This window comes from Notolabrus celidotus, chromosome 23 (assembly GCF_009762535.1).
Source record: "Notolabrus celidotus isolate fNotCel1 chromosome 23, fNotCel1.pri, whole genome shotgun sequence".
In the NCBI taxonomy this organism is placed as follows: domain Eukaryota; kingdom Metazoa; phylum Chordata; class Actinopteri; order Labriformes; family Labridae; genus Notolabrus; species Notolabrus celidotus.
The window spans coordinates 16,147,748-16,159,786 of NC_048294.1; the positions used below are offsets into that span (position 1 = coordinate 16,147,748).

General features: G+C 37.4%; 1 protein-coding gene across 1 annotated transcript in view; it reads right to left on the reverse strand.

The window, feature by feature from the left end:
• Positions 1–7,400: 7,400 nt before the first annotated feature.
• The window catches only part of LOC117807859 (collagen alpha-1(XXV) chain), a 181,207-nt gene continuing 176,568 nt past the window's right edge, over positions 7,401–12,039 (reverse strand). Inside the window, exons 36-37 of the mRNA XM_034677269.1 lie at positions 11,195–11,233; positions 7,401–9,643 (exon numbers count right to left, since the gene is read on the reverse strand). Of these exons, the coding sequence (XP_034533160.1) occupies positions 9,641–9,643; positions 11,195–11,233 (42 nt within the window). The 3' untranslated portion in view covers positions 7,401–9,640. The remainder of the gene's footprint in view (positions 9,644–11,194; positions 11,234–12,039) is intronic.

Sequence of the window (12,039 nt, forward strand, 5' to 3'; positions counted from 1 at the left end):
ATGATTAGGGTTAGGGTTATGATTAGGGTTAGGGTTATGATTATGATTGGGGTTAGGGTTATGATTAGGGTTAGGTTTGCGATAAGGGTTAGGGTTAGGGTTATGATTAGGGTTAGGGTTAGAATTACGATCAGGGTTAGGGTTAGGGTTAGGATTAGGGTTGGGGTTAGGGTTAGGGTTATGATTAGGGTTAGGGTTAGGATTAGGGTTAGGTTTAGGGTTATGATTAGGGTTAGGTTTGCGATAAGGGTTAGGGTTAGGGTTATGATTAGGGTTAGGGTTAGAATTACGATTAGGGTTAGGGTTAGGGTTAGGATTAGGGTTAGGGTTAGGGTTATGATTAGGGTCAGGGTTATGATTAGGGTTAGGGATGGGATTAGGGTTAGGGTTATGGTTCGGATTAGGGTTAGGGTTAGGATTATGATTAGGGTTAGGGTTATGATTTGGGTTAGGTTTAGGGTTATGATTAGGGTTACGGTAAGGATTAGGGTTATGGTTAGGTTTGGGATTAGGGTTAGGATTACAATTAGGGTTAGGGTTATAATTAGCGTTAGGGTTAGGCTATGATTAGGGTAGGGTTAGGATTAGTGTTATGGTTAGGGTTATGATTAGGGTTAGGATTAGGGTTGGGATTAGGGTTAGGGTTGGGATTAGGGTTAGGATTATGATTTGGGTTAGGGTTAGGGTTATGGTTATGGTTATGATAAGGGTTAGGGTTATGATTAGGGTTAGGGTTAGGGTTATGATTAGGGTTGGGATTAGGGTTAGGGTTATGATTAGGGTTAGGGTTAGGGTTAGGGTTATGATTAGGGTTAGGGTTATGATTTGGGTTAGGGTTAGGGTTAGGGTTAGGGTTAGTTTTAGGGTTATGGTTATGATTAGGGTTAGGGTTATGATTAGGGTTAGGGTTATGATTAGGGTTAGGATTAGAGTTGGGATTAGGGTTAGGGTTATGATTAGGGTTAGGGTAAGGGTTATGATTAGGGTTAGGGTTAGGGTTGGGGTTAGGGTTAGGATTAGGGTTAGGGTTATGATAAGGGTTAGAGTTAGAGTTAGGGTTATGATTAGCTTTAGGGTTAAGCTATGATTAGGGTTAGGGTTAGGATTAGGGTTAGGGCTTGGATTAGGGTTAGGGTTAGGATTAGCGTTAGGGTTAGGGTTATGATTAGTTTTAGGGTTAGGATCAGGCTTAGAGTTAGGGATATGATTAGGGTTAGGGTTATGATTAGGGTTAGGGTTAGGGTTATAATTAGGGTTATGATTAGTTTTAGGGTTAGGATCAGGGTCAGGGTTAGGGATATGATTAGGGTTAGGGATATGATTAGGGTTGGGGTTATGATTAGGGTTAGGGCTAGGATTAGGATTAGGGTTAGGGTTATGATTAGCGTTAGGGTTAGGGTTATGATTAGTTTTAGGGTTAGGATCAGGGTTAGGGTTATGGTTAAGATTAGGGTTAGGATTACAATTAGGGTTAGGGTTATAATTAGCGTTAGGGTTAGGCTATGATTAGGGTTAGGGTTATGATTAGGGTTATGATTAGGGTTAGGATTAGTGTTAGGGTTATGATTAGGGTTAGGGTTATGATTAGGGTTAGGATTAGGGTTATGATTAGGGTTAGGGTTAGGATTAGGGTTAGGGTTGGGACTAGGGTTAGGATCAGGGTTATGATTAGGGTTAGGGTTAGGATTAGGGTTTGGGGTGGGACTAGGGTTTGGGTTGGGACTAGGGTTAGGATCAGGGTTAGGATTAGGGTTAGGGTTAGGTTTGGGTTTACGGTAAGGGTTAGGATTAGGATTAGGGTTAGGGTTAGGGTTATGATTAGCGTTAGGTTTAGGGTTATGATTAGTTTTAGGGTTAGGATCAGGGTTAGGGTTAAGATTGGGGTTAGGGTTAGGATTACAATTAGGGTTAGGGTTAGGCTATGATTAGGGTTAGGGTTAGGATTAGTGTTATGGTTAGGGTTATGATAAGGGTTAGGATTAGGGTTAGGGTTGGGATTAGGGTTAGGGTTATGATTAAGGTTAGGGTCATGATTAGGGTTAGGGTTAGGGTTGGGATTAGGGTTAGGGTTATGATAAGGGTTAGGGTTAGGGTTATGGTTATGGTTATGGTTATGGTTATGATTAGGGTTAGGGTTATGATTAGGGTTATGATTAGGGTTGGGGTTAGGGTTATGGTTATGATTAGGGTTAGGGCTAGGGTCATGATTAGGGTTAGGATTAGGGTTAGGGTTAGGGTTATGATTTGGGTTAGGGTTAGGGTTATGATTAGGGTTGGGGTTAGGGTTATGGTTATGGTTAGGGTTGTGGTTATGATTAGGGTTAGGGTTATGATTAGGGTTAGGGTTAGGATTAGGGTTTGGGTTAGGGTTAGGTTTGGGTTTAGGGTTAGGGTTAGGGTTATGATTAGCGTTAGGGTTACGGTTAGGGTTAGGGTTATGATTAGGGTTAGGGTTATGAGGGTTAGGGTTATGATTAGTCTTAGGGTTAGGATTAGGGTTAGGGTTATGATTAGCTTTATGTTTAGGCTATTATTATGGTTAGGGTTATGAGTAGGGTCAGGGTTATGATCAGGGTTAGGGTTCGGGTTATGATTAGGGTTAGGGTTACTATTAGGGTTAGGGTCATGATTAGGGTTAGGGTTTGGGTTGGGGTTATGACTAGGGTTAGGGTTATGATTAGGGTAGGGTTAGGGTCAAGGTTATGATTAGTGTTAGGGTTAGGGTTATAATTAAGTTTAGGGTTATGATTAGGGTTACTGTCATGATTAGGGTAAGGTTTGGGTTAAAACGCAGCGTTCCAAGAGGAACGCTATGGGGGGCACGGGCACTCGAGGACCAAAAAATCCTTAAAAGTTCCCTATATAAAAATCCAGGAATGATTTTAAAATTCCCCATTAAAATTAACCTAAATCTTAATGAAAATTCAGGTTAATCTAGGCCACTGAGCAGTGGTTCAAAGGGAAATCTAAAATTTACCAAAATCCCTCCAGTCTCCCCGGGTTTCTGATGAATCATAATTATAACCCTGTTGAGCCGCATTTTGTAATAACGGTGCATTTTGTAATAAACGTCCAAAATGTAATAACTTTTTCATTTCATTTTGTAATAAGCCCCATTTTGTAATAAACTGCTGCATTTTGTAATAAACTGCCCCAACGCATTTTGTAATAAATTTTGCCGCATTATGTAATAAGTTATTACATTTTGAGAAGATTATTACAAAATGCACTTGTAACTTTTTTATTCTCTAGAAAATGTAATAACATGGTGCATTACGTAATAACAATTCTAAAGCATTGTTTATTTGTTTGTTAATTGTATTTTATTTTACTTTAAAGTATTTGTAAAAGTTAGGCCTATTATTAGTATCACTGTATTAGCCTAGTAGCAGTACTTAGCTATTACTATCAGTACACTATTCAAAGGTTGCATTAACAGAGAATATTCTGTAAATTCCAGATTTTTTTTATTGGATACCAAAACCACATCAAGAATAGTTATAAACATCCAACAAACCTTATTATGCTTCTTATAATACAGAACAAAACTCTGGGTATCAAAATTTAATCCATTCGTAAACATTAACATATGCACATACAAAATAGAAATGCTGATGAATAGGTAAAGAACAGCTTTATTTATGCATTTATAGAACCTTTCAACAAAAATAAATGCAACCAACATATGCAGGCTTGCGGCCAATTTAAAATAATAATGAACCAATGAATATAAGTTCTACCTTAAACAACGTAAGTGTCTTCTGCTTGTTTAGAGAGCTGCTGTGACCAGCAAATTTCTACACTAAGATTAATTTTAAACAAATATGAAATTGCCTCAAAAGGCTAAACAAACAACAAAATTTCTATTTCCAAAATATATCCGTAATTTAAAATTGTCCATGTCTAATATGTCTAATTACCAGCCAAGCCATAAACCACTTGGAATGTTTCCAAAACAGCTCCTTGAGTTTTAATGCCACACCACCAAAGCGCCCTGCTGCTTTGTACAACCTTTGTACACTAATTGTGTGCTTTCCAACGACGTCCAACCCAAGGCTTCGGCTTAATATTTCCCTTAGATAGATTGATGGATGGAATCGATCTGCAATGTCTTTAAAATGTTGAGACACTCTGTTAAACGTCCCAAGCATTGACATGTCATCCTCAAGGGTCATTTTGATAATAGACTGAAACCCTAACCCTTAGGGCATCCTTTATGCCCATAAGGCATAAAGGATGCCTTATGCTGTTGCTTTTTCTTCCATAGTATACTTCAAATGGAGACCTCCAGCCTAAAACTTCTTTAAGATCCTCATTTAGCACTCTTGAATATACAGGATTACAGCCCGCCCTCCCCTCCCTGGCTGAGTGACAGATCATGTAGAGCTTTGAATTTGGCCACAAGTTATTGGCCTATATAATTCCAAACGTGTTCTGTCATACATAGATTTATTGGGCTACATAGCTCTAAGGGAAATTGCATAAAAAAACAACAAAAAGTCACTCTTGTATAAATTCATTGTTTAACAAACAACAATAATAGGTATTATTACATAATGCACCATGTTATTACATTTCCTAGAAAATAAAAAAGTTGCAAGTGCATTTTGTAATAATCTTTTCAAAATGTAATAACTTATTACATAATGTGGCAAAATTTATTACAAAATGCGTTGGGGCAGTTTATTACAAAATGCGGCAGTTTATTACAAAATGCGGCTTTATTACAAAATGAAATGAAAAAGTCATTACATTTTGGACGTTTATTACAAAATGCACCGTTATTACAAAATGCGGCTCAACAAACCCTAACCCTAACCCTTACAGTAACCCAAACCCTAATCATCACCCTTACCCTATTCATAAACTTAACCCTAATACTCTCTATGATTCACGGCCCTTTGAGGCATATATATAGCACAGAATGAATTTCTGCCTTGGTCAGGAATCATGCCCCTCTCTCCCACATGTATTCCATTGGCCACAGTACCAACCTTTAAAAGGAAGGTGGAGATTCAGCCAAGTTTTGAACCCAGGCCTTCTGCACCAAAGACATATGCCTAAACCATGAGCTAATGCACTGATCACACACTACAGCCCACTATACACTTTTATAACGTAATTCCTCCACAGTATATTAACAAAATAAAAGGTTTGGATCTTTTCTTTGATCCTCCCCATATGACATTGTACCCTCAACCTACCCTATGACCCGAAGACCCCTTCAATAAAGCATTCCAGTGCTGGGATGAAACCAGAGTCCTTTACATAAAGGCAGGCATCTTTCGCTGAGCCACCATCCAATAACTACAGAAAATGATATCAACCCTCTGCACAGGACTTCTCGTGATGATCCTCCATCAGGAACCAAACCCATCAGAGACTGGATCAGCAGGCCTGCGCACAGATTCAAAACAATGAACCAAATCAAACCCCAACCCCAAATCATAACCTTAACCCTTACCCTAACCCTACACATGACCTTAACCCTAATCATAACCTTAAGCCTAACTCTTATCATAACCCTAACCCTAATCATAGCCTTAACCCTAACCCTAATCTTAACCCTAATCATAACCATAACCCTAGTAATGACCCTAATCATAACCCGAACCCTAATCATAACCCAAACCCTAGTCATAACCCTAATCATAACCTTAGCCCTAACGCTAATAGTAACCTCACCCTAATTATGGCCCTAACCTTAATCATAAGCTTAACCCTAACAGTAACCTTAACCCTAATTGTAACTCTAACCCTAATCATATCTCTAACCCTGATCATAACCCTTAAACTAATCATAACCTCAACCCTAATCAGAACCCTAGACTGTACTCTGTAATATAATTCAACAAACTTAAACCACAGACTGAATAACTCTTACTTGGCACATATTGTTTTATTGGAAAGCAGAAGACTACAAAGACAGACAACAGTTTTAATTGTTGTACTTGAAAGACTGTTTATTTGGCTCCAACAATACAGTCATTTGAAAAGTCAGTTTGAAATACAGATGTATGACCACAAGGGTCTTCAAAGAAATGACAATAAGTCGGGTAAGAAATGAAAAAGTAGAAATGTAGAAGAGAAACTGAACATCCACAACACAAAAAACATTCAATAAAAAAGCCAACAACATGGATGTTGCTTTGTACTTTCACTGCTGTAGCAAGATGCCGTTTTATTTGATGTGACCATATTTCTATTAACTAAGGCTGCAGTGCTTTGGAGGGTGTACTCAAATGTTCTGATGAGAGACCAGTGTATTTCAGCGGTGTGTGAATACATGTGTCTTTTTAATATATCCTACATTAAGAATCTAATTTGGGAGTTTTTTTAGTGACCAATGGGAGTAAGCTACTGTTGGGAAACTTGACTCTGGGCATTTCAGCAACAATGACAAATACACAGATGTGGCCTATCAGTGAGTCATGTTGGAGCCCCCCACCAGCTCGGCTAATACTGATACAGTAACTAATACTGATACGGAGACAAACATTTGAAGTGTTTTGGCACACCTGCTAAAAGCAGAATAGAAAAAAACAACTTAATCAAGGAAACACATTTTCACACAAACAAATCAAATTAAAAATCAATAAAAAAATTAGCTGCACATGCTAAAGATACAGCAACTTGTGAGAACAAATACTGTAACAAAGGCTGGAAATCAAAACACAAATTTAGAAAAATAACACAAAATTTAGTAAATATTACACAATGGAAATAAAGTTTTACAACATGATTGAAGGGACAATTTTTCAGAAATATTTTCACCAATCATTATATATATATATATATATATATATATATATATATATATATATATATATAAATATATATATAATGAAAGGTCCATGTTTACTTTAGTATCTTTGTCTTCCGTTCCAGGTAGTGGTTTACAGGGTAGCATGACTGAGCAAATGGAGCTTTAGGAATCACAACTATGTGATATTTCTGCTGCATTTGATGCTACGCACATTAACCAAAGTATAAATTGCACTTCTTGTCAAATGAGCACACATTTAACAGTACATTAAAAATCCACTATACATATATCAATCTACATTCAATGCAAAGAGAGACAGAGAAGAGAAAGAGTGAGAAAAAGCTGATGTTTAACTTGACACAGTTGCATCGGCTTAGCCTGGACACTCAGGCCATCTGTACCTTTGTTGCTATAGTTAGCTTTTTGACACGCAAAATTAAATAAAGCATGTACTGTAAGGCCTATATGCTAAAATAAATGCACCATGATGACACACAAGTCTGTAATCTCTAAATGACCACCTTTCTGCATGCTGTAATGTTTGCATACCTATCATGTGACACCTTAGCATGATGCAGATTCCTCGTTGTAGAAAAAGATGCAGCAGACATTGAAACAACTGAAAGGAATGCTGTTTAGAACCAAAATGCCTTCATTTAAGAAACTATAGAAAAATAAATAATGTACCACTTAAAATATTGAGACAATACACAAATATATGCACAGAAAATTAAAATTGTTACATACAACAATAAAGAAAACCTGTTGTGTTGTTCTTGCCTCTGGTAGAGTGCATCAACTGAGCTTTACTAGATAGCACCAGTATAATCTATACAGAAGTGTATCCATTCCTTAAAACAATGACAAACTGTACAATCAAACAGAAACGGCATGGAAATAAATGCTTTTGAATCCACCTGTGGTTGCTGCTACATCACATCAAAATCTGCCCTCACAGTAAATCATTCATGCATACTTCTTATGCTGAAGAAAAGAGGGACTGTGAGGATTACTTTGCATAGCACCCACTATGTCAGAAGGTGATGAGAATATAAGAAACATGAGTAAAATATGGTGAAAAATAGACCTAGTTCTGACCTATTACTCCACTTTTTGCTCCATCTGATATGGAATGTGACAAAACTGGCCACCAGTTAAACTGTGGTGTAATAATGGAAGGTTACCAATTAACTGTGTCAATCAAATCTAACTTTTCTTGCAATGAATTACATGTTTCCCATATGCTTAAGACAGCATATAAGGTGTAAAAAAGCAGTGTTATGTTACTGCTATTCAACAATACTTGTCTTAATCTGACACATCTGAAATACCAGCTACTGTAGGTTCAGCTAAATCTGCTTCCACTTTGAAACAATGCCTTTTGTTTCTCATACATTTCCTCAAATTAATGCTTATATTCAATAATTAAGAAACCCATAAGTAATAAACTGTGTACATGCAGTGAACTGACAACACTGTACAGAGAACATCCCATACAACAAGTCCAGAACGAACAAGTAGCATATTTGTTACACTGCTGGATGTGTCCTCGCAACAACAAAGAGCTCCTTTAAAACCATGGACAGGTAAGGTACGGCCTACATGCTAATCAAAAAGTCCTTTAAAAACAATTCATATGAAAAACAGTGCGCAATGTTTGATTTATCAACACTCACGACTATACAAGGCTTACCCTCCTGAAATAAACACCGTTCTGGCAATTGAAAAATGATATAAAGTTTCTGATAAAGGAATGAATAAAAGCTTGAGGCACCAAAGGCTATTATACATAAAATACAAACAATGGTAAAGAATGAGAGCAAAAACAGAAAGAAAAATAAAGAAAAAAAGACATGATTGCATTCTGTAATCGCTCTCAATAGACATCGAAGCGTCGCCTGTAAGGAAAGACAGGTGTTCCAGCTTATCTCCATGGAGACAGACTCTCAGCGAATCTCCTGCGGATCCATTTCAGTCTGTCCTCAGAGGGGGTCGCGAGCCTGATTTACTTTCCTATCAGTGCAGTGAGCCCCGCTAAGTTCTCCCCCTCTTGTCCGGCGGTGAGTGAACGCACCACATAGGTGATGGTGCAGTGACACATGAGTGCCACAGTGACAACCTGCTGATACCACACCCTCTGCAGGCATCACCACAATAAAGCAACAATAACTTTACTTTTCTGGGGCTTTCAGGCTACCAGCCATGGCGTGACTCCCTTGAGAAGATAAAGCAAAAGAAATTACTAATTTAAAAATACGGGATGTTTTTCTTAATGTTAGTGTTGTTTTCTTTTCCGCAGAAGCCATGACGCAACCACAAAACAGTGACACATATGTACAATACATAAATATATCATTTCAGTATACTACTCATGCTTTTGCAGGGTCAGGGGTGCAATGTTTCTGTTTGCAGTCTCTTTTTTAGAAAATGGTGCTGCGTGAATGGGCGGTGAGCTTGTTGAGACAAAACAACACAAAACACCCAGCGTTTGGTGTTAGAGAGCCAGTCCAGATTCTCCTCCTCCTCCTCCTCCTCCTCCTCCTCCTCCTCAGCCTTCTTCATCTCCTCACTCCTTTGTGAATCTGGCCGGGCTGCGACGGTCCGGTCTGAGCCATGCAAAGACTACAGAGACAAGTTCTGCCGCCAGCCAGGGATCGAACTCCACCACAATGTGGATGTGAGAGAGCGGACACACACACGTTTTTTTTTTCTCCACACGGTGATGTAAGTAGAAGCAGCTTAGGGACGGTTATCTCTTTTTGTACACATAGACTTCTCTTCTTTTAAACTTTTTTTTTGTTCCATTAAAAAAAACTATAAATACCAAAAAAAGAAGCATTATTTACAAACTCCATGCGTTTCAGGTTAGAGTGATCACTGCAAGAAAAACACAGGAGAGAGAATGACATGAAGGTGGACAGGTTTTCATGATGTTTCATGACTGAGTTGAACAACTTGGTTTGACACAGTGAGTCACATTGTTATAACTTAATCACGAGATACTCATGCAAACATAGAAAAGCTGAAACAAACATGAAAACAAATCTTAGTTCTTACGACATAATTTATACAGAGCCCCCAAGGTGACATCGAGTAACTGTTTTTATCTTATTTTTTTTAGAAAATATCTTGTGTGCACAAGCCATTATCATGTGGAAGCAAGTTAATTATCTCTTGCACACAAGTTACTATCTTGTGTATTAAAGTTAAATATCTTGTGATAAGAAGTTCACTTTTCTTTTTGCACAATTCATCTTGTATACACCATTTAATAAACGGTGTGCACAAGATAAATATCTCTATCTGTGAGAACAAGTTATTATAGCATGTACACAAAATACTTATCTTGTGCACACAAGCTATTATCTTGTGGAAGCAAGACAATCTTGCGCACAAGTTACTATCTTGTGTATGCAAGTTAACCCTCCCGTTATGTTCGTTTCTCAGGGACAGCAATAATGTTCCTGGGTCAACTTGACCCGGGGCATATTTAATGATCTAGAAGTGTCAGAACCCCCAAAAAATCCCAATAAACATTCTTTTTTTCAATTTTAATTTTATTAAGTTATATTTTTGGCCTTTTTTGCCTTTATTGTATGGGACAGCTGATGAGAGACAGAAAATGTGGGGAGTAGAGAGCGAAGGAAGACATGCAGGAAATGGTCGACCCCTGCGACGAGGACTGTAGCCTCTGTATGTGGGGCGCTTCGACTGCTAGGCCACTTCGACTGCTAGGCCACCAGCGCCCCATAAACATTCTTTTAATCTCATTATTAACTCACTATTAACCATTTAAATCAATATTTAGTGCAATGATGTTCTTTAATCCTAACATATCATGGTTCAATGAGGATAAATCACTTGTTTTTTATGAAAATTAATTTTTAAACTTCTTTTAATGTACATTGGATATACCTAAATATAAATACAGTAGTTTTACATAACTTAGATTTTTGTTTATTTTATTAACTATTCCTTTTTAGAATTTTGAACTTTAAAATGGGTCAATTTGACCCATGACATAACAGGAGGGTTAAATATACTGTGCTCACAAGTTAATTATTATTTGTGCACAAACTATTATCTTATGGGATCAAGTGAATTATCCTTTGGGTGCAAGTTATTATCTTGTGCGCACAAGATTATTATCTTGAGCTAACTAGTTATCTTTTGTGCACCGGTTGTTATTTGTGCTCACTAAATAATGATCTTGTGGGAACAAGTTTTTATATTGTGTGCACAAGATAACTTTTTACTACAGTAACTTAGGCTCTGAAGTTTGCCTTAATTAACCCTGTTTTACATCTAACAAATTAATTTCATAATTCTCTAGCTCTGAATCTTGTTATATCTGGCTGTTTTTATTTTGTACACTTGATAAATATATTGTCACATAATGGTCATATTGCTCAAATATCCTTATCTTACCTTCTGCCAGCACCCAGGCATCGGTAATCCATCTGGGCCCTGTTAAAGAAATGGCAGGGAAGAAAACAACTATAAGGGCTGAAACAGGAAGGCCAAGTTTGCTCTCAACCAAATGCAGTTAGCAGAGTTATTTACAGTTTTGTGACCAACAAAACTGTAAATAACTGTTGTTTTACCAAACAATGATACATTACAAGAGTATTGTTTTTAGGTATTAATGATGAAAATGCACAGATCATAACACAAACTGCTATTTCAACTGCTAATATCAAAACTTCCATCAAACCAAAAGCAAGTGAGTTAATTTGAATCAGAAAGCTTGACATATCAACATCAGATATATGATTTCTACTCATTTCAAGTTGATCACAAACTTAGATTAATGAACTCTGTTAGTTTTAATGAGCACTTTCCTGCTCACTCTGCCTTTATTGAGGTCTTTTAGATCTTGAAGTCCTCAAAATACAGGTAGTTTGTTTGCTATGCAGCTGATGAATTGTAAAACCTGAACAGCCATTGTATTAAGTGCTTTGGCTATATCACTGTCCATGCTGAAATATTTTATAGTTTAGGGAAGGAAATGTGACAATCTCTTTTAAACATATTGCACCTTACATGATATCAAGGTTTTAGGGCTTTATGTAGCAAGAACTTAACCTGCAGTAACTCCTGTGCCATCACAGAGGAAGTGAATGAATGTACTTGTTCGTATGTCTCTGTAGTTCTACGTCCAAAAAATGGACCGTCATTTTAAACTTGACATAAAACTTAAACCTGCATCACCAATCCAAAAAAAGCTCAAATCTATCTGTACCTCGATTTTAGACTTTACCTTTTAGTGTGAT